This window comes from Apodemus sylvaticus, chromosome 11, assembly GCF_947179515.1.
Source record: "Apodemus sylvaticus chromosome 11, mApoSyl1.1, whole genome shotgun sequence".
NCBI classification, from domain to species: Eukaryota; Metazoa; Chordata; class Mammalia; order Rodentia; family Muridae; genus Apodemus; species Apodemus sylvaticus.
The window spans coordinates 1,474,435-1,499,148 of NC_067482.1; the positions used below are offsets into that span (position 1 = coordinate 1,474,435).

The 24,714-nt window shown below is 42.4% G+C and overlaps 1 protein-coding gene across 6 annotated transcripts in view; it reads right to left on the reverse strand.

Annotated features, from left to right (window-relative positions):
- Pigg (phosphatidylinositol glycan anchor biosynthesis class G) overlaps positions 1-24,714 on the reverse strand; it is a 51,078-nt gene that overhangs the window by 22,192 nt on the left and 4,172 nt on the right. For 5 of the 6 annotated variants that reach the window (XR_007980145.1, XM_052198279.1, XM_052198283.1 and 2 more), the window contains 10 exons: positions 24,363-24,572; positions 22,849-23,037; positions 21,835-21,976; positions 17,814-18,026; positions 12,331-12,548; positions 11,554-11,835; positions 8,477-8,934; positions 6,225-6,416; positions 3,115-3,424; positions 855-1,018 (listed from right to left, as the gene is read on the reverse strand). Coding sequence is in view for 5 of the 6 variants with exons in the window: in XM_052198279.1 (XP_052054239.1) it covers positions 855-1,018; positions 3,115-3,424; positions 6,225-6,416; positions 8,477-8,934; positions 11,554-11,835; positions 12,331-12,548; positions 17,814-18,026; positions 21,835-21,976; positions 22,849-23,037; positions 24,363-24,572 (2,378 nt within the window). In the remaining variant the exon portion in view is untranslated. Of the gene's footprint in view, positions 1-854; positions 1,019-3,114; positions 3,425-6,224; positions 6,417-8,476; positions 8,935-11,553; positions 11,836-12,330; positions 12,549-17,813; positions 18,027-21,834; positions 21,977-22,848; positions 23,038-24,362; positions 24,573-24,714 lie in introns of those variants that run through there. The other variant, XM_052198284.1, reaches the window with a different exon arrangement.

A 24,714-nucleotide genomic window follows, 5' to 3' on the forward strand; every position in this document is an offset into this window, starting at 1 on the left:
CAGGCAGCTGGAGCCTAGAAGACAAGCTGTGTGCTACAAAGGGCAGAGCTGGAGAAGTGACCCAAGCCCTTGGAGGAGCCCAGAAGATCGTGAGTTGGATCCCAGACATTGAACCATTGGAGTTTGACTTTTGCTTTTGGTTGTGACTATGCCCTGATATGTTTCCCTCTTGAAGGAAGAAAGTATTTTAGTGGAGCCCACAGTTGAGAGACTGAATTTTTAAAAGACTTTGAATTTTAAAGATATTGGACATTTTAAGGTGATTGAACTTTTAATATGTAAAGACTTTAATATTACTTTAATATTTAAAGTAATTTAGATCTTGGGGATGAATAAGAAAGAAAGGGTTGAGGCTTAATAGTGATGTGTTTGTATGTCAAGTTGACAAGGGGTCAATTGTACTGGCTGGTTTTGTGTGTCAACTTGACACAGGCTGGAGTTATCACAGAGAAAGGAGCTTCAGTTGGGGAAGTGCCTCCATGAGATCCAGCTGTGGGGCATTTTCTCAATTAGTGATCAAGTGGGGAGGATCCCTTGGGGGTGGTACCACCTTTGGGCTGGTGCTCTTGGGTTCTATAAGAGAGCAGGCTGAGCAAGCCAGTAAGAAACATTCCTCCATGGCCTCTGCATCAGCTCCTGCTTCCTGACCTGCTTGAGTTTCAGTCCTGACTTCCTTTAGTGATGAACTGCAACATGGAAGTGTAAGCTGAATAAACCCTTTCCACCCCAACTTGCTTCTTGGTCATGATGTTTGTGCAGGAATAGAAACCCTGACTAAGACAATAATGTTATTACTCTTAAAAACAGACAAACTGCAATCACATTTATTCTGAAAGACAAAGTAAGCGCCTTACTTGTTTCCTTCTGAGCTCAGGAAGTACACGAGGTGGCTGGCCCAGAGCACAGGCCCAACATATGTTCCAAATACTGTGAGGAGTGTGGCTGGAACTTCCATGTAGGTGTCTAAGCCCACAAAGCCTGCTGAAATGTCGATGGTAGCAATGTTGTTGGAATTGCCCTGGAACATAGAAAAAAAAAAACAAGGTTGCTCTTTCTGCATGCCAGCATTGACAGATAATCAGAGGTGCAAGGGGCATTGAGCAGTCAGGCCCTGGCTGCTCCTTAGTCACTGAGCTAGTTCTGGATGGATCATATTTCTCTGTGCCACCTTACTCCAGACCAGGAAGTGGTAGAAAAATACTTATGAGTCTTTGAAGAATTTTGCATGCTTCAGTCTTCTCACTGAACACAGCAATTTCACACCTTCCCTCAGACACAACAGCTGTTCAAGACAAGTGCACAGACCTTTCCTTGAAGACGTCCACTTGAGGATGATACATGCGGTCCTAGGAGGCCCACATCATAGAACACACTTCCTGGTTGCTGTCAGATTGCATACCAAATTCTCTACTGCAGCTAAGAGGATAATTATAGCCTAGCACTGCTGAAATGCACATGGGACATGAGGATACACACATAGTATACAAACTGGTGGCTCCCTACATTCTATTAGTCATATGCATATACCCAAGCTATTCATAGGTCTTGGACCTATTATTGGAGAGCTTTGCTGGTCTATGGGGAGACCAGGGTAGAAAGATTCAGAAGAGTCAGAACACCACAGCAAACTGAGCCCAAGGCTGGTCTTAGTCTGGTCACAGTACTTAAGGAATTATAGATTCTTATAATTTAATCCAATTACTCTTGGCCTTTGGGATAAACAGATAACCTTGAGTTGCTTCATGGGTGAGTCTGGGAGACATGAAACCCAGAACAAAAGAGCACGGGGAAGAGTCTGACCTATAAAGAGGAGAGGCTAGCCCACACAGAAGAGGTGCAGTAGAACTGTGAGGGAATCTATGGTAATATACACCCTCCTTCAGATTGCTGGGAAGAACTAGATCCTTCTAAGGTCCACTACCTGTCCAGGCATCCTTCTACACACCAAAACTAAGGCAGTTTGGCTCTTTAAATACTAGGAAAAAGTCCTACGACCCTCTAGACCTTAAGAGACTAATAATTTTAGAGACACCTAATAGTTACCAGCATGGACAGCCTCAATACAAGGGGCAAAGGTACATGGAAGTATAATTACTACATTCCTAAAAACAAAACACATAAAAAAACTTAATGTGTTTTCTTTACAGTTTGTAATAAATCAGTTCCTACCTAATCCCTCCTGCAAAGCAACAACCTGTTGTCTTATTGGTATCTAGTATCTACAGTAAGAATGGCTTTATTTTTTCACATAGGGTCTCATTATGTACCTCTGTATGGCCTGGAACTCACTGTGTAGACCAGTTTGGCCTACTACTTACAGAGATCCACCTGCCTCTGCCTCTGCCTCTCCAGGACTAGGAGTAAAGGCATGCACCACTAAACCTGGTCAAGCCTACCTTTTAAAACTGACAAACTGTGGGGGCTGGAGAGATGGGTCAGCAGATAAGTGCACTGACTGCTCTTCTGAAGGTCCTGAGTTCAAATCCCAGCAACCACATGGTGGCTCACAACCATCCATAATGAGATATGACACCCTCTTCTGGAGTGTCTGAAGACAGCTGCAGACTACTTACATATAATAAATAAATCTTTAAAAAAAAGTGACAAACTGTAATTTATCTAATAAAATCCACATAAGAGTTAAGTATAATTTTCCATGCATTATAAGTTCTTTCACTGAACACATATAACCTTTCATCTTACAACATTTTTGCAAAGAAAAACTAAAAGATAGGTGACATAAAAAGTTACTAGCTATCTGGGTTAGGGTTGCTGTGAACAGATACTATGACCAAGGCATCTCTTACAAGGACAACATTTAATTGGGGCTGGCTTACAGGTTCAGAGGTTCAGTATATTATCATCATGGCGGGAGCATGGCAGCATCCAGGCAGGCATAGTGTAGGAGGAGCTGAGTGTTCTACAACTTCATCTTGAGGCTGCTAGGAGAAATCTGACTTCTAGACAGCTAGGACAAGGGTCTTAAAGCCCAAGTCCACAGAGGCACACCTACTCCAATAAGGCCACACCTCCTTCTTATAGTGCCACTCCTTGGGCCAAACATATACAAAGCATCACACCAGCTCTTTATCCATGATAACAATGAAAACCTACCTGAAAGTAGAAGAATGCTTGACCGAACCAATAATGCATTACAGTGATCTCAGCTGCATCGTGTCTCAGGGGCTTCCAGATGAACTTAGTCATTACAGTCTGAATCAAGAGACTAAATGCTAACACTGGAAGATTGTGCGGTCTTAAGAGCAAAGCTGCCAGAAGAACTAATCCACTATGCATTTCCCACAAACCTACAGTCTTAGTTTTGAAGTCTGTTGCAATGACTTGTGCTTTAAGTAAATCTTTGGTACCGGTGAACAGAATGCCAAGGACAAAGACATAAACAAAACGAGCCTCAATAATTCCCCTAAAAAAAAAAAGCAATACATGTTACATTCATTTATACCATCTAGAAAAATTCAAGTAAATATTTTCCCATTTAAAACATGAATCTAATTAGAGAATGCCTAAATGTCACAGTATAGCTAAACAAGCTGTAACTAATTTAAAAAAAAGGCATGTCTGCTTTGACACATGTGCCCTTGAGGAGCAGGCAGGAAGGCCAAGAGCACATGCTGGAATGTGCGGTCCTGATGGAGCTGACTTTATGGAAAACTTGCTTATGTGATCCAAGGATTATTTGATAGCAAGACCAGAGCTATGATCTTGCAACACTTTGCACAGTTAAGTCAAAAATGTTTGTGCTAGTTGAAGACCTGAATATTTGAAACTTCTTAAGTTCAAGAATGCTAACTGCAATTGAGCATATTCATAGTCAAGTGGAGTTAACAGGAACTTGAATGTTGACATATCTAGAACAATGTCAGCGTGCAGTGGTCCAAACAAGTCTGGGCTCTGCTGCTCACTAGCTCTGTTTGGACAATTTAATTAACACTCTGACAATCAACTTCATTAAGTTAAAAACAGAATGTGGTTTCTACCCATCACATGGTTATCCTAGGAATTATATAAAAATAGACACAAAGCATTTGCACACAGTAGTTATGCGACATGCCTAATAATTTCATTTTTAAAATATATTTTCCTAAAATATGGTATTTTAAGTAGAGTTTATAAATGAGGTATTTATATACTTTATGATTGTCACTTAATGGTGGAGTGGAGTAGTATACACTTTTAATCCCAGCACTAGAGAGGTAGAGGCAGAAGCCCTACTCACTTAGTATGACTATTTTAATTCAGTGTTGATACTGTGGGTTACATGTGGACGAGGGTGGCCCTGGCTGAGGAGTTGGAGTCAAATACCAAGCACATCTTAGACCATACATGTTCTAACATAAAAGCTAAAGACAGGTCCAAGTGGATTCCAGTAAAGCAGAATCCAGCATATGTGAAAGCCATCGGAGTATTTCAAGGAAGAAGCTTGTCCGAGTAGAAAATAGCAGGGCCACTACATAGAAAAGGAAGTAAGAAAACCATCTGGGCAGGTTCCCTGCACTGATCTCACTACTTCTCATTCCTAGGGCTACTATATGACTTTCAATCCTAGACATGCTTGGATTTCTGAGTATAGGAGAAAGGAAAGGTTAATGATCTGGAATACTTGGTGAATATAGAATCACAGTGGATGCAGAACCAGACAGATTAGGATGAGTTCAGAATTTAGGCACCTTTGAAGCCAGGTGAGTCTAGAACCAGTACAGTTTTAAAAATCAAGATAGACAAGGTGAAGCCGGGCGGTGGTGGTGCACGCCTGTAATCCTAGCACTCTGGGAGGCAGAGGCAGGCAGATTTCTGAGTTCGAGGCCATCCTGGTCTAGAGAGTGAGCTCCAGGACAGCCAGGGCTATACAGAGAAACCCTGTCTCAGGGGTAGGGGAGCAGGGGGGGCAGGGGGAGAGACAAAATCCCCCCCCCCAAAAAAACCAAAAAAAAAAAAAAAGAGACAAGGTGAGGAAGGGTTGGATTCTACAGGAAGAATGCTTAGAGAAAAGGCACACTGGCTATCTTTTGGACATCTACAGAGGACAAGATGCTTATCAGCAGAGAAGGCAAAGCAAGGGGATCATAGTCTTGAGATTAATAATGCAGAAATCAAGTGCCTAGATCTCGGTGAAAACAAGAAATGCATTCACACACTGCACATGGGGATTAAACAAAAACCTCATATGTAACATCTAACCTTGCTATCTTCCCAAAGTTCCAGACTCCAAAGCCAAGAGAGCCTTTGTCCCTTCAAAATGTCCCCAGTCTCAATCGCCATCTTCATGTTTCCTCTGGCTTCTTGCCTCAGGTGAAGGCAACTACCCTGCTGTTACCAGATACAGAAACCTAGTACCACCCCATGCCTACCAGTAGATGTAATCCCTAAGCCTCTGGATAGAGCCCCTGGCTTTTAAAGTTTGTTAAATCTAGTTATCTGTATAAGGTACCCAAATGAGTAAGAAGGCCTCAATCTATGTATGATTAATATTTATCAAGTTAAGTCATATAAAAAATGTGTTTGGTAAGTTGGCATCATGTAAGAGTTTTACAGTTTATTTCTTCATAGAACCTTTCTGTGTTCTATGAAAACGGAGATATAACATATCTGTGAGGGTTGTCTCACTACTGATGAACAACAACAAATTATCTATTCTTTTTAACTGTAAATGATGTTTTAAAGGACATGAAAGTGCCTGTCTGTATTCTTGAGGTGCTTTTGAGAAGGCTAGCCACCCTTTGCAGCCCTGAGCAGGCACCCCAGCAATTCTGTTACAAATACCAGACTCGGGGTTGAGCCCTCTTGATTTGCACGACAGGAATTCTTGGGCCTTACAAGCTTAGCATAGGGAAGCTCACTTCCTTTCCTAACTGCTGGCAGTATCCACTTACCATTGTGTCCTTGGGAGCATCCTTGTTTTTAAAGTCACTTCTTAACTTAGCAAAACCAAGCCCGGGTAAATGCAGGTTTCTCTTAACTCATTTTTAAATTATTTATTAATTTAAAAAAATACAAACAATGACCTTACTTCTGTGTTATTTATCTCCCAAAAGAGTGCAACGAAGTGGCTCATTAAGGTTTTCTTGACCCGGATATAACAGCTATAAAGTAAATCACCATGCATGAAAACTAAATCCAAGGACTGTAAGGACTGACATGGCATTTTTAGTACAGAAAACACTGAGACACATAAATGTAAGCCTTCATATCACTAATTCACTTACTTTGAAATGCCTTTGTTGTTTGGTTGCCATGGGAACTGCACAATCCCAATGGCTGCCCTGTAGCAGAAGACACCCAGCAGCCCCAGTGCTAGGGCCACCTTGGATACAAGGGAGCACCTCCTTTGAACTAACATGAAGATTACAGCCAGGGAGAGGGCAGCCAGGCCTGAAAGCTGAACTTTGTGGTCAGAGCTGAAATAAGATAGAAAATGCCCAAATTACTACAAAATGGAATTGATGATTTTCAATTATATTGAAGGGTTTTAAAAGAATTGTATAAAAATCAAATGATTTTTCCTAGAAAGACAAAAAGCAAAACAAAACACAAGGATCTTAAAAATGTCACAAAGACTACCGTGCTGAGATCTCATTCACATCTTACTCTTAAAGCAGTCTCAAATGCTGGTGTTAGGTACAGTCTGCCGTCCAGCACCCCTGACTGACTTCGTTCTCCCCCAGCTCTGCTGCTGTCTCATATAGCTCAACTCTCTTGACAGGTGGCTGTCCTGCTAGGATAAGTGCAAAGGCACTGCTAAATACACAAGAACTTTGGCAAGGTCAGCTCCCTTTTATTATTTACAAAGTCCATGCTCAAAAAGCTTAGATAATAATTTTAAATATGTATTCCAGAAAGATATACATTAAAATTGAAAAAGACTTCAGAAAATGTGAGTGAAGCTGGTCATGGTGATATATATCTGTAATCTTGACAAACAGAAGGCTTAGGTATAAGATCGCAAGTTTGAGGTCAGCCTAGAATACAGAGCAAGACCTTGTCTCAAAGCACGCGTGCACACACACACACACACACACACACACACACACACACACAGAGAGAGAGAGAGAGAGAGAGAGAGAGAGAGAGAGAGAGAGAGAGAGAGAGAACTCACACACATACAAAACCCAAAGACAGATATGACAGTATCAGGATGGAAAGGGGTGATTTTATTTAAAACTATCAGGGTCACACTGAAAGTCTCTTCTATGCTTCACATCCTAGGCGTCCCTCTGGAGTGTGTATACCACCACAGAGAAGTGATATTTAACTAAGACAGCTTTGGAGTAGGCGACTAATAGGAGTTATAAACTGGCCTTTTATAGCTGATAGGAATGCCCCAGCAATTCAAGAAGAAATTAGGAGGCAGCACATTTGAGAAAGCATCCAGACACACAGGCACCAAATGCTTCAAATTTTCAGAGAAGTAACAAGTGCCTACTATGTTTTTCTAGGACCTGGAACTCCTTAACATATCAAACACTTCATATGCCTGGGCTGAGGAGATATGGTTTATCAGCAAGCCCGGTTCCCTCTTTGTTTCCTCAACTCCAAAGTGGGGAGCATATAGAGATGTTTTCCCAGAGCTTCTGTGCAAGCACATGGCAGAAACCTCCAGATGCTGGTTGTAATTGTGGGATTATGAAAGTTTAATAAGGTAATTAATACCTGGTGGAATTCTCCACAAGACCCTCTTGGTTAGAGAAACCAGACTCTTTCTTCGATGCCCACTTCCAGGTCTGCACACTTGTAAGGTCTGGGCAATATCATTTGGTTTTGTTTCTCCACGGTACAGGTATAAATTCACAACACACTATCAACCTGAATTTTCCCAAGCACTAGCAGGGGTCCTTCTCACCCTCTGCAACTGTCTGTTCCTCTGAACAGTCTTAGTTTGCTGTTTACTTTAGCTTTAGTCTTTGCTGTCAGACAGCTAAAACAGCCTGGTCTTGACTTTGTCAGACTTTCCCCCATTTACTTCAAGCCCCTTTTCAAGTCCTCTCCATCTACCCCCATCTACATCTCTTTCTGGTTCTGTAAACTCGGTAGAAGGCTCAGGAAATGTTGAGAGATCTGCTATGCATTTTGCCCTCTAAGGATGGAGAGAGACACGCCTAAAAAGAAAGGAGAATCAGAAGGCAAAGGTGCTCGAGAGACGAGACCCTTTTGCCTTCTGACCTTGTCCTCTTGTCTCTGGGCAGCAGTGTACGAAGACCCATCATGGACTTGATCCCAGAGTTACATCTTTACAGTGATCATTTTAAAACTCATAGGTTTTTAGTCTGAATCAGCATTAATAAATCAAATATATTCAGTTAGTCTCTATTCACCTTTATGGAGTATATTTTCTATTTCTTTTTAGATCTCAAGTATTATCTTAGTCTTAATATATATTTTTAAAAGGACAAAATGTAGGAAAAAAAAGACTATGTAACTATTCAGTTGCAAAGGGTTCCAGCCCATGGGCCATGCTCACCTGGTAAGCCAGTGGCTAAAATCAGGGCGATGGGCTCCCTGCACCCCTGTCTGGTTTAAGGACCGCAGGAGCCGACAGCAGATTAGCACCAGCCATGGACTTGCCAGCACTGTCCACCATTTGCAGCTTCCTTGTGCTTCCAATAGGGAGACCCGTGTACCTGCTGTGTCAGACTCAGGGGTATTGCAGCTTGTGCTGTCCTGCAGAGTACAGGCAAGGACATTCACACGTTTTTGTTCCACATGGAAGTGACGCTGGGGTTCACATTCATCTCTCAGAAAGTAAGTCCTACAGGTTTCCTGGCTCAGAGCCAGGCACAGAGTATTAATAAGGAAATACCACGTCTGGTGCTCTTCCTCCACGAAGCTGCTGGCTCCCAGGCTCAGAACATGGCCCACTGTGCCCAGAAGTAGAAGGAGGTTCACCTCTGACCACCCTGAGCAGGCATCAGCTGCATTCTGTTAGAAGGAAATGCAGTATGTGAGTGATAACCTGAAAAGTATGTACATCACCCTACATGTATGACACCCTTTGCTCACAGTGAAAAGGCCTCGTGATAGACACTTGCCATCTTCCCATCTAACCAAAACTTCCTAGACAGCTTGCTTTGGCAGCGTGGCCCTCTCACTGCAATGCAGTGTAGAGGAGGTCAAGGTGCTCTTACACTAACCAGGAGAACATGGACAGAACATGTCAGTCAGGTGTCCTCACCCAGAAATCTAAGTCCCAAGCTCAGTGTCAGAAGCTGAAAACAGATCCTCAATGCAGTGATTGAGCCCAACAAATTACCCAGGACATCCTGCCCAACTGTCACACCCCCAGAATGACATCAATTTCTCCAGGACTACACAACTGCCACTACAAAATGTTGGCAACAGAATACTGTCTCTTAAATCACCTTATGATTTAGATATGAAATACTTCTCTCACAAAGGGGAAAAAATCCATATGTTATGAGGTTGACCCCTACTACTGAAAGGTTATTAGAATAGGAAGGTGCAACTCTCCCGTTCTCTCCTTTTTCCTCTCACTGCTTTTTAGCTGGATGGGTTAGCAGCTTTCATCAGCTAAGCCTTTTTTCCACTGAGATGTTTCTGCTTTGACACAGGCCCATAGTGACGGAACCAACCAGACTTGGACTGACACTTTTAAAACTGTGAGCTAAAGTAAATCTTTTCTCCCTTAAATTATTGATATCAGATATTTTGTCACAGTGATGAAGAAATGAGCAACACAAATTAGTAACTTAAAAACAGCTCAAGGAGCCAGGCGGTGGTGGCGCACGCCTTTAATCCCAGCACTTGGGAGGCAGAGGCAGGCGGATTTCTGAGTTTGAGGCCAGCCTGGTCTACAGAGTGAGTCCCAGGACAGCCAGGGCTACACAGAGAAACCCTGTCTTGAAAAAAAAACCCAAATCCAAAAATCCAGAGAGAGAGAGAGAGAGAGAAAGAGAGAGAGAGAGAGAGAGACCAGCATCACTGAGGTGAAATCTGCTGGGAAGTGTTTTCTGAGAGCACAGAGGCTGTGTTCCAGAGATAGCCAAGGTTATACCTCCTGCAGCAGATGTACTTGGTAATGTGTAAGAGTTACCCATGTGGTACTGGTTATGAAGGCATGATGACGAAAAGCAGCTGAGGCCTCGCACTATGAGAGGTCATGGAAGGCTACTGGTGAAGGTGCAGCCTCAGTTGTCACACCCCCAGACTGAAGGAGTCACACAAATGATTTGATGCACATGTAGAACTTTCAGCTCTGCCTACGTCATGCCTACCTGGATGCTGCTCTACTCCCGCTCTGATGATAGTGGACTGACCCTCTGAACCTGTAAGCCAGCTCCGATTAAAAAACAGCTCAAGGGCTGATGAGATGGCTTGGTAGCATAGGCACTGGCTGCCAAGCTTGATGATCTGAGAACTCTCAGGACTCATAAGATTGAAGAAGAGAACTGAGTCTCATTAAGTTGTCCTTTGACCTTTGCATGTGCACTGTGGGGTATACAAACACACACACAACACACACACATACACACAACACACACAACACACACACACAAGTTCAATATGAAGAAGTTCTTGCCACTTATCATTCTGGTAACTGTTAACTATGTGTAGCAATGTATACAGAGAGACTATGAACCCAGAAAGTTCCTAAAGAGACAGATAGACAGACTGTGTCTAGACCCAGACACACAGAAGGGGATCTTGAAAGGCCCTGTGATAGGAAAGGGGACAGAGGGACAAGTTATTCTGGGTGGGAGCTAGAGCCAGTGGTCAGGCTGTCTCAATCCTAGGGTCCAGACACTGTGGCCTCTAATACAACCACACACCTCCTTCACACTACTCCACCATCACCTACCTAATAAACAAAGGTTGCCAGAGACCAAGAATTTCATAGAAAAATGTAAGCCTTGAAAAGAAAGCTTCATAAGGCACAACAGACCAATAGGGGATTAAGCTTCCCTAGGCACCTCCTGAGTAGCCACCTGTCCACTGTCCATCATTTGAAGCCCAGAGATTCTGAGACTGAGGTGCACATGTTCTCTGTCTTCCACATTCAGAAGCCCCATTATCACCTTTGTTCCAGTCCAGCTCTTTCCAGCTGAGAGTAAAAGCATATGACCTGACCACACAACAGAATATTACAGACAAAGATGCCCAGAAGCCTGGGAGGATACACTTAGGTCTTTCTCCTGTGGTCTATCTGATGTGTAGTCTCCAAGCATGGCAGCACTGCAATGCTGGTACACACAAGATTTTCTTTCTCCCTCCTTCCCTCCCTTCCTTTCCTTTTCTTTCTTTCTTTTTCTTTCTTTCTTTTTTTTTTTTTTTGGTTTTTCGAGACAAGGTTTCTCTATATAGCCATGGCTGTCCTGGAACTCACTCTGAAGACCAGGCTGGCCTCGAACTCAGAAATCCGCCTGCCTCTGCCTCCCAAGTGCTGGGATTAAAGGCATGCACCACCACTGCCCAGCACACACAAGATTTTCAACCAGTTTATATTAATGAAAGATTGGCTAGCAAAATAAAACAAGAGCCCACCCACAAGGACCACATTATACACCCAGGGACTAGCCATACCTTCTTCAGCAGAGTGCCATCAATGACCATCCTGATAAGAACAGACAAAATTGCACAGAACAGTGCAGAAACCAGTACCACCACAGCCCCTGCGGCCAGCCACGGGAGGCTGCAGAGGTAGCAGGAGCTCTCAGACGAGGTGCACACCAGGACATGAATTGCCGAAAGAACCAAAAATATCAAGTAAAAGAGCAGAGAAAACACAGGAGACAACAGAGGAACATCCAGCTCAGCCTTTCTGCACAGCACATGTGGAGTGCTAAGAAGAAACAGAGTGAGAACCTGAAAAAGAACATCAAGGGTGAATATGGAAACCCAGGTACAGGAAAGTCCAATCAATTGAGTCCAACCCATCCTAACCTGCTGCTCATACAAGAACTACAACAAAACAAAATGACCCATGGGAAAATTAGCTTTAGTTGTTTGCCAAAACTGCATACTTGATTTATATTTTTATCTTTTATAGCAATGCTGAATGAAGCCATTTGCCACATGCAAATACTTCATGTAATTTCTTAAATCTGGATATACAAAAAAAAAAAAAAAAGAACATTCCTATTTTCTGTGTTACACCAATATTCTTCTTTTCAGACACAGGGTCTTGTAGCCCAGGCTGGCATGATGTAGCCATTCTCCCATCTTAGTAGACTGAATTTGGGAATAAGACATATAACATCATGCCCAGCAGTAATGATATATAAATTCAAAACTATTTTGTTTTGGTTGAGTTGCATAATCAATTTAACACCTAAACCATGATAATACAAGCATGTGTACCTCCAAAACTATGAGCATCCCCACTGCCATTGAGTAGATGTCATAGTGAGCCACTTGTGTGCTCAGGGACAGACTGAGGGTCTTCAGGGCACCCAGGTACTGCCTGAGTACTTTGGTCCCCAGGCCAAGCAGAATATCTGAATGGTTTTCTTCCAAGTGCAGTTTGACCCAGTTTCCATGCAATCTTTCTGCCATTTTAAACTGTTCAAATCCAGGATCTATCAGATAAAAAAGATTATACATACTTATAATTTTAGCACATTCACTTTTTTTAGAACTGATACCTAATGAAGGCAATCTAAGCCAGAACCTAATCTAGGCCAGAAGGGTTAACAACACCACAGTAATACTGTAACAGCTGATGATGTATATCCATCTACTGCCAACACAGTCAGAGCCTGAGTGTGGGGTGGGTGTGGGCTGGGTGGGGGCACTGGTTGGGAGCAAGAGTTGGGTCCAGGCATGTCTAAACCCCAGAAATCTCATCCTGAGATTGTCAGGAGTAGGATCACTCCCCTGTTGCCCCAGGCCTGCACATCCTAGCACAGGTATCCACCCCACTATCCCATCAGGAGGTTACATAGCCCAGTAGCCAAGTTAAACTTCCTCTCACCTTATAAGTGCACGTCTGGAATAATTCCTCCTATGCTACTGAGGCATTTCCAGTGGCCCTGGCCAATGATGTCCATTGAAAGCCTGTACTCACCCACTGCGCAAAGGTTTAAGTAGCCTTTGCTCCCCCAGCAACTACACAGGCCACGTTATTGGCGGAATGCCTGGCTTCTGGGTGTGGCCCAGAGGCATGGCTGTGTTTTGCCTTTAGATCTACAGGGAATGCTACTGAAGGCAAGGAACAGACAGTCTGCTTCCCAGATATGGTCTATTATTCTTTACTGTGTTGCGCTTGCTTGTGACTAAATAGGTCTAAAAACAAGACTTTTCTTCCTGAGATGCTCTGTTCTTTAAAATGCACCTTGTACTTCATCAGGACCACAGATCCCTTTATCACTCCCAACAGTGCTGCACAGAGTGAGCACAACTCATGCTTTGCCATTGTAGCAGCAGCAGCAGAACCATGTAGGCACTGTAATGCTGAGGACAAGGATTCAATGACACAACCATAATGTGAATCTGAACACTTCAGGTTGCACATGTCCTTACTACTGACAATAAGTATACAGCTGGTGCCCTCACTGCCACACCACTCCAAAATAGGAGTATCTGTGTCTATACCCTAAGCCCCCACAATGATCTGCATTCATAATCCATGCCAGAGACTCGGGCCAGCTATGCCTATACCCCACTGCCTCTATACTCACTGTGAAGTATAGAAGCCTGATGGCATCCTGTAGGCCCCACAACAAAGTCACAGAGGCACAGGGTACCTGTGTCTATATCCCACAGCCTCCATAAGTAAGTACAAAGATCTGGTCTATCTTTGTGTATACATCTCTTATACATCTTATACATCTCTACAAATGAACCATAGAGACACAAGATATTTGTGTTACATCTTACAGCCTCTAAAAAGGAGTCACAGAAACCTGGGGTTCCTGTTCCTGCAGCCAAATGAATACTTTCTAAGCACCGACTGTGTCCTAGACACTGAATCTTGAATAATAAAAACAAAGGATTTTAAATTTAAAAAAGAAAGAGAAATGCAATGGTGAATAAACTAGTACAATTCCTCTCTGCATATACTTGGATTTAGAAGTGTTCACAAATACAAATGCAAACAAAACGTTATGTTGTAGGCATGGACATATGTGATAACCAAGTGTGAAGAATGGAAGCCACATTTTATTTTAATTTATTTTATTTTATTTTTGGTCTCTGCACTGAAGACACATGATGCATAGGCATGCATGCAGGCAAAACACCCATATACATAAAAAGAAAAAAATTTAATCACAAAGAATGCTATGAAGGAAAACCAAATGATAGGAGACATTTCCTTTTTGTTTGGTTTTTGTTTTTTGTTTTTCGAGACAGGGTTTCTCTGTGTAGCCCTGGCTGCCCTGGAACTCACTCTGTAGACCAGGCCAGCCTCGAACTCAGAAATCCGTCTGCCTCTGCCTCCCAAGTGCTGGGATTAAAGGCGTGCGCCACCACCGCCCGGCTATAGGAGACATTTCTGGTAAAGGGGAATAATTGATTTTAGATTGGAAATGAAATATAATAGGCAAGGACAGTCTGACAAGCTGACTGTAAAGGATGAGGTACTGGAAAAGAACATCAGTCACTATGGACATCTTATTCAAAGTTCCTGTGGAGTGCAGGTGGGGAACAGGAAGGAGCTATTCCTAACAGAACGAAAAACAGAGTGCAAGATCAGATTTGGCTAGATTCTGTTGGCCTTGTTGTGGCGTTTGGAGAGTAGAACATGTACAGATGGTGTGGATATAGGTAGGCCTCCTAGAAGTGAAGGACCCACGACAATGTCTGCTAATCTTTGTAGGTTTATTTGCTTTCCATTTAACATGGCTCCTAATGTTTTTCTATCCTAATATTTCTGGAACATCAAAATGCTTAGCAGCTGGTTTTTGTTGGCAATTTGCTAGGCTAGAATTTTGCTAGCAACAATATATATAAAACAACGAAGCAATGGCTGGCCTAGTGGCTAATGCTATTCAAGAGACTGAGTCAGGAAGATCACAACTTGAAGGACAGCCTGGGTTACAGAATTCAAAACCAATCTGTATAACAGTGAAACTATTTCAAAATAAAACTAAAAGAGGCCTGGAGATATAGTTTAGTGATAGAGTACTTGCCTAGCATAGGCAATTCCCAGTACTATGAAACCAACTACTACTATAACCAAATAAATAAACAAACAAACAAATAAATAAGTCCAAATGAACAAAGAAAAAAACCACCCAAAATGCCCACGACACATACACCAAAATAAAACATCACCAAACTTAAAACAACAAAAAGCCCAAACTAAACCAACTAACACCTTCCCTCCTCCTCAAAAACCCTTACAAGCCAATAACTTACTTTAGAAAAAACAAAACGCAGGGTGGTGGTGGCGCACGCCTGTAATCCCAGCACTCTGGGAGGCAGAGGCAGGCGGATTTCTGAGTTCAAGGCCAGCCTGGTCTACAGAGTGAGTTCTAGGACAGCCAGGGCTACACAGAGAAACCCTGTCTGGAAAAACCCAAACCCCACCTACCCCCCAAAATAAACAAAAGAAAAAAGCAAAACAAGAAACAAGAATTACCGTTACAAATAATCTAGACTAGACTAAAGTGCACGTTGAAGTCAGACCTCACCTCTAACAAAGCCTCTCCCCTGGACTACTGGACTGAGCACCCACTCAGAAAGTCCTCCTGTCCCTTGCTGCATATGGTTCCCAGTCATTTCCAGCGAGCAGGCAGGGTCTAGTCTTCCACAGCTAACACTCATGATACTCACCCTACTACATGTATATAGTAACTTAAAAAAATTTTGTCAGTATCATGTGAAATACTACCTCAAACACAGCACCATCTCTAGACTTGTGAAGGAGTATCAGTGTCAGATGTGTTAGTCTGTGACATACCAGAGCAGATCAGTTGAAAATGTAATTCAAGCTGGGCAGTGGTGGCACAGGCCTTTAATCCCAGCATTTGGGAGGCAGAGGCAGGCGGATTTCTGAGTTCAAAGCCAGCCTGGTCTACAGAGTGAGTTCCAGGACAGCCAGGGCTATACAGAGAAACCCTGTCTTGAAAAACCAAAAAAGAAAAAAAAAAGAAAGAAAGAAAGAAAAAAAGAAGAAAGAAAATGTGACTCAAGTGATCTTTACAGGGTTCCACAGAGGTTCACTCTTCTGAATCATTCCTGTTGTCACAGACATAGCCCCTACTATCTTCAGCTTGAAGACAAAACCACTTGCTTATACTGCAGTCCCCCTTTCTGATCCTCTGTTGCCCTTTCCTGTTCCTCGTCTAACCAGGCTGTCTCCCAGCACTACACAGGAGCTGCTCCAGCCATCCCTAATGACTGTACACTCAGACCCAACAGCTCTCAATTACGGCACCAACAGAGTGGCTGACTTTCTCCTTATTGAGCTTCTCTTTTCATAGCTTCCTGTTCCTCACCCCCATCTCTCATTACCCTACTGGTTGGATGAGCCTGGTCCTCCAGGGTCATTTATTTGAATACTTGGTCCCTAGTTGGTAGAATTGTTTGGAAATTATTAGGGGGTGTGGCCTTGTTGGAGGGGACATCACTGGGGGTGGCTCTGAAGTTTCAGCAGCCCAGCCATCCCCAGGTAGCTCTCTTTGCCTCAGGCTTATAGATCATGGTAGAAACTCTCAGTTACTACTCTAGCACCATACCTGACCTCCTGATTGAGGACCTGCCTGTAGCCAGGTCCCCTGCCATGATGGTTATGGATTCTCAGCTTCTGGAAACTATAAGTGCCAAATAAACTCGTTCTTATATAAACTGCCTTGGTCATGATGTCTTACCACAGAAATAGAAAAATAACTAAGATGCCTGCCTTGTAATAGTTCCTGCCTACCTTACTGCACAGCCACAATTCCTTTACTACTTAGCTCTAAACCTGGAGCTGTTTCTTGAGACTTCTTGTGCCTTATATCCCACGAAGCCAGCAAATACTACAAAATACATCTATTTTCTAATTTTTACACCCATGCTGAGTACACGCTGTCTTACCTCACACCAAAACACTTTAGCTGCTTCTTGCCTGTTCTGCTACAGTATAAGGCAGAATTCCAGAGGGAACTTGGGAGAGCCTTGAAAAATGCAGGAAACTCGGCTGTGTTTTCCGTTACCTAGACAAAACTGGAAGCCCATGCGATGCCTAAAAGTCCTTTGATGATATGTCTGAACTCATCTCCTGTGCCCTCTGCCCCTCAATCTACAAAGCTCCCTCCTAACTCTAAAAGCAGGCTTGTCTTAGTATATCAACCCATCTATGCTTCTATATCCAATCTTCCCTAGGGTTCTGGCATCTATCATAATACTTTTGTTCTCCTCACCCTGAAAGATTCTGGGAGGATAGAGATCTGTAGCTACTTGATGCCTTATCTCCAATTATTTTTGACTTGTTTTTTTTTTGTTGTTCTTGCTGTTGTTGTTAGTGTTGTTTTTTGGTTTTTTGAGACAGGGTTTCTCTGTCCAACATCTCTGGCTGTCCTTGAATTCACAGAGATCTGTCTGCCTCTGCCTCACGAGTGCTGGGATTAAGGGCACTCACCACCACTACGCCCAGCCTGTACCCCTTGTTCATAAACAAAACCTTGGTAAATAATTGTTGAATCGAGATATATATTTAAGATTTCAAATAGCCTAATTATATTCATGGGTGTTGCTAATAATGACAATAAAGGAGGTTAGAAAACTGGAACATAATATTAATAATTAGAATGACAACTAAAAAGTATTCCATTACAAATTGCACACCAGCAAATATCTGGAAAACATGGAATCATGAAGACCTTATAGAAATTAGACCTATTAATTAATTACCTTACCTTTTTCATAGGATGGTACGTTTTCTTGCAATAGTTTGCTAAGTTGTAATGTGTTTAAATGTAAATATCTCAGCTGTTCTCTCATCGGTTTTCCCTCTATAACTGGGACTAAGAGGCTTCCTACACTGTCTTTAGGAATTGGCAAGCCAAGTCCTATTGCTAGTGTTGCAGCCAAGTCAGTCTGCTGGACATGCTTTGGGTGTCGAATATCCCCTAGAAAAGAGCAAAACATTTTAAGCAATAGATTTCCACAAAATAGAAAATGGTAATTATTCTTTGAATTTGAGCAACAACGGCTAATATTAAGTCAAATTACCATGATTTCAAGCCACTTAAATGTAGATTCACACAGAAACCACCTTCATTTTTATGTCAATAAATGTATTGAATGCCACTTTCCCCTAAGTGGCTTATAGTACACTGGACAGAGAGTCTAATTTTAAAAATTACAGTTATTGTGATTGTAGCATTGGACATGGAAATGACAAGTAGGTAGACAGAGGTCAGGAGATGGCCACTTAGGTGATGTCAAGTCAACATGAGTTAGTATTAGCAGTGGTTCCTGAGTGATAGTGGGATCTTTTCTTAGGAAAGCAGTATGAGGCTGGGTTCAGCTGGGCAGGTCTGACCACTGACTAGGACAAGGATAAGACTCTGATTTTCCACATGTCTTCAAGCCTTCCATAGCTATCTGCCCTACCAGCTCCTTAGAAGAAGAATGGCTGTGTTAGTCAAGGTTCAGGGGCCTGGTATACAAAACAACCTTTGCTAAAAAGGTTGTTTGATAAAAAGTAACCTAGGAGAACTCTCTCATCTATAAAGACTATGATGCCTCAACTCCATCCAACCCCAACCCAGAAGCATCAGAACAGGTTTACCAAACCAGATTGAATTCTGTGCTCTGAGTCTGCTTGAATGTTTTGGTTAGAGGAGCTTCATATGCTGATAGAAAAGGCTGACCATACAGAAAAACTGGCAACACTAGGAGGCTGAGGCAGGAAGACCGAGAGTTAGCACAGAGGCCAGGCATGTTACATGACAAGACTGGGAGGACCAGATCACAGGGGACTCAACAAACAATTTAATTTTTTTCAGCAAAATAAATGGGTAAATTAATAGAGTTGGGAGCCTATAGGTTAAAAGAGATCTAAGAAACACACTGGCATACCACAGTGTATAGATCTTACTTGCACCTTACAAACAAAGACAACTAAAGAGCTAGACACTGGAAATCTGAACATTATTGGATGATATTAAGTCATGGCATTTTTGAAATGTGGTAACAGAACCAGTATTATGTGAAGAAAATGCCTATTGTGATTCTAAAGTCTGGGGCTGGAGGGATGGCTCAGTGGTTAAGAGCACTGATTGCTCTTCCAGAGGACCTGAGTTCAATTCCCAGCAACCACATGGTGGCTTCCAAACAACTGTAATGGGATCTGATGCCACCTTCTGGTGTGTCTGAAGACAGCTACAATCTACTCATATACATAAAATAAATAAATACATTTTTAAAAAAAAAAAAAGCCTGATTCTAGGTAACAAGGCAGATGAGTGTATGCACAGATGGGACACGACAAGCTATAGCTGCTGGGCAGTGGTGGTGCACGCCTGTAATCCCAGCACTCTGGGAGGCAGAGACAGGCAGATTTCTGAGTTCGAGGCCAGCCTGGTCTACAGAGTGAGTTCCAGGACAGCCAGGGATATACAGAGAAACCCTGTCTCAAAAAAACCAAATCCAAAGACAAGCTATAGCTGAATAATAACTACTGCAGTCTAGTGCTATGCCTGGGACTGTTTGGTTACGTTTAATAGGTCTGAAATTTTCCACAATAAAGAATTATTTTAAGAGGTTAAGATGCTTGGGTCTGGGATCTGTATTAGTGAGAAAGTGAGATCGGTAGGCAGCTCCACTGCTTACCAGAAGGTTATCTGGGCATACTAACTATACTAACATCATACACTGAGTGTCCTGTCTTTTTCTCATTTACAAGAGAAGCCACTATTATCAACAAATCTTGTATGCTGGAATCTATTTTTAACCTCTTTATTTTCCTCCACTGATGAACCTGACCAGTCTTGCCAGCACAAACTGTTTTAATAATTATAGCTTTGTAATGTATACAGAGGATACAAAGGGCTTTCATCTACAGGTATTTCAGAGAACTACTCTGTTCTTCTTCCACTACTCATACATTTCCATTTGGCCTACAGCACCTCTACTTCAGCAATCTTTTATGTCTTTAATAAACAAATATTGATGAAAATGCTGTTAAGCACCATTTTAGGTTTGGAAGGCAGATCAACAAGTTTATGAAACAGGCCAAGTCCTACTTAGTGGTGAGTCAGCCAAGCAACATACCTGCTCTCCCCTCATGGAAGTCCAGGAGGAACACTTTTCTTCCCTTGCCCTGGGAGTGACCCATACCTATGGTTCCCACTGGGCCTAAGGACTCAGGACAGGTAGCAGCAGGTTGAAAGGCAGTCTATGAAATCACATAGCAAATAATCCAAACTTCATAAAAAACAACAACCACCATTTACTGTTTGGAATTATCTAAGTTTATCTATCAAATGAAGAAACACATTCATGAAAATCTACTGAACTTTTGTAAGAACTTTAAGAATCTATAGCACATGAATTTCTCCACTCCACTTCCAAGTTCCAGGAGACTTCAACTCTAAGGGGTGTCAGCCCAGAATGGAACCCCATCACTCGCCCTGTCTACGATGGAGTGAGTGTCTACCCACTCCAATGTGGAAACAGGCCATTTCTCATCTGTTTTTGTCTCAGAAACAAAAAACAATAAAGTGTCAAGACTGGAACTTCTAGGCTTGGTGAGAGCAAAGAGGCAGTTATATACAAGGGCGCCAAAATAAGGAAGCAGCCAATTGCCGGGCGGTGTCGGGGCACACCTGTAATCCCAGCACTCTGGGAGGCAGAGGCAGGCAGATTTCTGAGTTCGAGGCCAGCCTGGTCTACAGAGTGAGTTCCAGGACAGCCAGGGATATACAGAGAAACCCTGTCTCGAAAAAACCAAATCCAAAAAAAGCAGCCAATAGTCCTATCCAGCTGTACTGCACTGCCTATGAACTACTATGACAACCTATGAGAACCAGATGCAGGATAGCCCTAAGAGTACAAAGTACTCATATCCTGGTGGTAACCAACAGCTTTCTAATTGGACTTAAGGCTCATTCAATGAGATGGAAATCAGGGTTAGTGGGGCCATGGATTTAAGAGAATGTAACACCTCCATTTTACTAAACCAGCATAATTCCTAATTGCATTCTAAATATTTATCCTTAAACCCACAAATAGTCTTGTGAAGGCAGAGGGCATGCAGCTGTGAGGGGGATAAGCGAGGCCAGTAAATCCGTTGAAGAGAGGATTACGTTTGACTGAGAAAGAGGGCCTCAGCTAGTCAGTCCATGGCTCTCTCTGAAACCCTGACTCTGGCTATCAACATAGGCTTTTAAATAGTGAACACTTTTACAAATATTTAAATATTAGCTGCTGGTAATTTTTCATTAAAAAAAATTAAAGCTTGGCAGAGAGGGCACATGCCTTTAATCCCAGCATTCAGGAGGCAGAGGCAGGCAGATTTCTGTGAGTTCGAGGCCAGCACAGTCTATGGAGGGAGTTCCAGGACAGCCAGGGCTTTGTACATGTGTACATATGTATGGACACATGCATTCCATCCAGGTCAGAGGACAACTTGAGAGAGTGATTTCTCTCCTTCTACCAGGGGTCCCAGAGATAGAATTCAAGCAGTCATACTTGGCCCTAAGTGTCCCTACCCACTGGTCCATCTCACCAGTCCAAGGCAATTTTTAAGTAGTTCCATACCGATCTAGTAATAGTTCTGCAACAGAATTCTTACAGAAAAGTATTTATAATTTTGAGAATCAGGGTTTATAAGTCCTGACTGCCAATTACCCCTTCAATTTTTACCTTACATTGTCTGTGATCACTTATACCAGGTTATAGTTTAAAATGTTAATCATTCCTAATTCTCACCAGGTTTCCTTTCAAATGCAGAGCTGATTAGGAGCAGAGGTGTGCTCACTTCCTCTGTGGAAGAGGCCCCATGGCTCCCGGTCTCAGACATTCCATGGTCACCACAGAGAACCAGCAAACTGGGTAAGAGAGTCTCTCGGTCCTGTAAGGTAAAGAGGAACCTGTCAGCTGTATTTGTCTCACAAGAACATATATGGTCCTGCAAAGGAAACAGAGCAGAGCTTCACTTTAGCCCATAAATAGGACCTTCACCTTAAAGCTTTAAATCTCTTTCAGTGAAGCTAAAGTCATATCACAGAGTCAAAGTGAATCATGTAATAGGTGCATGCAACAGCTAATCAAGAGCAGTGCATAGCTCAGCGTACACAAGGGTTGTGTTTATGACCACTAACAACAGGTTATCTGTCATTTCTGAATTGTGGGTACGTGACTCCTCCTGCCTCAGTTTCCTGTCTTGTGAGACACTAAAGGCTGTTTAAAGGTAACACACGCCATCCAGAAAGGGCACTAGGCAGGTCATCGGGCTTCTCTGCCCAGAGCTGCAGCCATTTGACCATATCTGCTCCAGTGGTACTGGGCAGGTTCTTGACCCTCAATGCTTTGTACCTGACACACATCCACACAAATAGTATGTATCTGTCACTCCCTCTCTTCAAGTCTCTATTCACATGGAATACTTTTCCAAAAAGATGGTCCTGAATATACTATTTAAAACCATAGTACCCCTCCCCCAAACAGGGGTGCTGGCTCCTCCTGCCCATGTTTTTCCTTAATAGCAACTACTTTTTGGCACATTTATATTGTTTACTATATTTCTCATGTTTCTTTCCTGGCCAGAATGTAACTCTACCAACAGTAGCATCCTGGAACAGTGATATGGAAGGTACCCATGGCAAAAGCATGAGTGCCTGGCTAATAATGAGCATGGGACCCTCTCCGTCATTTCTATCCGTCCTAGGAAATACTGGCCACATGGAATTCCATCATCATGCAATGCACCATAGTAAGCCTTACCTTTGACAACAGAGATGTGTGAATTTTCATCAGCACACTGTCCATTTCGCTGAGTTTATGACCAATCAGGGGGCTGTTGGGCCCAGAAATGTGGCCAATGTGATCCAGCCCTAGATAGTGAAGGATTAACACATCCCAGTCTCCTCTTTTTAATACTTTGTCCAAATGTCTTGTGACATTATTATCCACCTTCAAAGGTAGGGAGGAAGTACATAAAAACAGTGCATCCAATTTTTCCTAGGTCATCAGGAATTAATCTTAGGTAACTCATGGATATTGAAAAAACAAAAAACAAATTAAAACAGAAATCTCAAAGTGATTTAAAAATATGAATATTAGTATTAGACTAAATTCTTATGCCTATTCTTTTTAATGTCTCTAGCTTGTGAACAAACATATTATATAGATAATTTAAATTAGCAGAGACCATTGATGGTCTTAACTAAAGCTGAATAAATAAACTAAACAAGCACCAGGAAGGGTAAAGGGTGAAATAAGGGGTGAATAAAAGGTGGGAGGCAACCAGCCAAGACCATGCAGCATAGTTAGAAAGAAGTAGCAGTCCTACATAAAGGCTATTCTTGTAAAGAATAGAACAACATTTATAACATCTCCTATTTCTGAAGCAAACATCATGGCAATGTAAGCAGATAAATAGTTCCTAATAGAGCTCTAGTATCCTGCTTAGCCCTGAGTCTTCAGTAAGCCCACTTTCTTCCCACTAAAACATGTACCACAAAAAAAAGTATTTCCATCTGATATCACAGTGAGAAAACTTGTCACTGCTGAAAATTCACACTGTGCCTGCTCTGGTGAATTGTAGAAAGGGTTTACCACTCTAGAAAAGATACCAGATTACATACACTCAAAGACTGGCCCCAGCCACCAAATTAAACTGAGATTCTTACTGTAGTGCTACACAGATAACACATGTATTATCTCCTCTGCCACAGGCCCAGGCTTCGCATAGCTGTCTCACATATCACGGGTATGCACTGGACTCTTATAAATTTATTCTGTTGCCTCCTTTCTGCCCATGAGTCCTCACCCATTCAATGCATGGCTTGGCTTCCTCTGTTTGACACCCTGATCGCCTGTGCCCTCAATGCCTGTCCAAGTATTAGGCATTTTTGGGTCTGCATACCTTGGTTTGCTCCTGCACTGGGTTTATGCTACCATTTACAATTGATTACAGGAATGAATGATTTTATAATCTTGCCATACCATTCAATAAATTAAAAATACCACACAGGAAATAGCATCACTTCTAAGTAGTAGTATCAGACTCTACCTAAGGTGTAATACTTCTGTTTTTTAAGAAACTGACCTCTGAAATGAGGCATGGAGGTGTATGGCTGTAATCCCAACACTCTGGAAAAGGAGCCATGAGTATAAAAGAGTTCAAGAACAGCCTCTGCTACATAGCAAGTTCCATCCTTACCTAGGCAGCATGAGAGTTTGGAGAAAGGGGAAGAGAGAGAGGGTATAAGGAAGGGAGAGAGAGAGAGACAGACCTCTATATAATCTGACACAAAGAACGATGTTGTCCCATCATATTCCACAAAGTGCTTTGGGAATAATTTAACCCATGTTTCATCTCCATAAAAGATTATTCTTTTCCCAGCAGCTTTTGCCTGTTTTATCACATTGTCTTCTAGGAGCACAGGAGAATTGAGATTCCTGATGATATCAACAAAGCCAGGGAGACTTCCTGTCATCAATGCCTGTAGAAAGAAACATGTCAAGACTTAGATTGCAGATCCAAAAGTGAAGCACAAGAGACAGGAAGATCAGTTGGAGGTCAAACAGGTGGATACAAATCTACAGCAGGCCCTGTTCTAGAGACTAGAGTCAAAGCTAGGACTG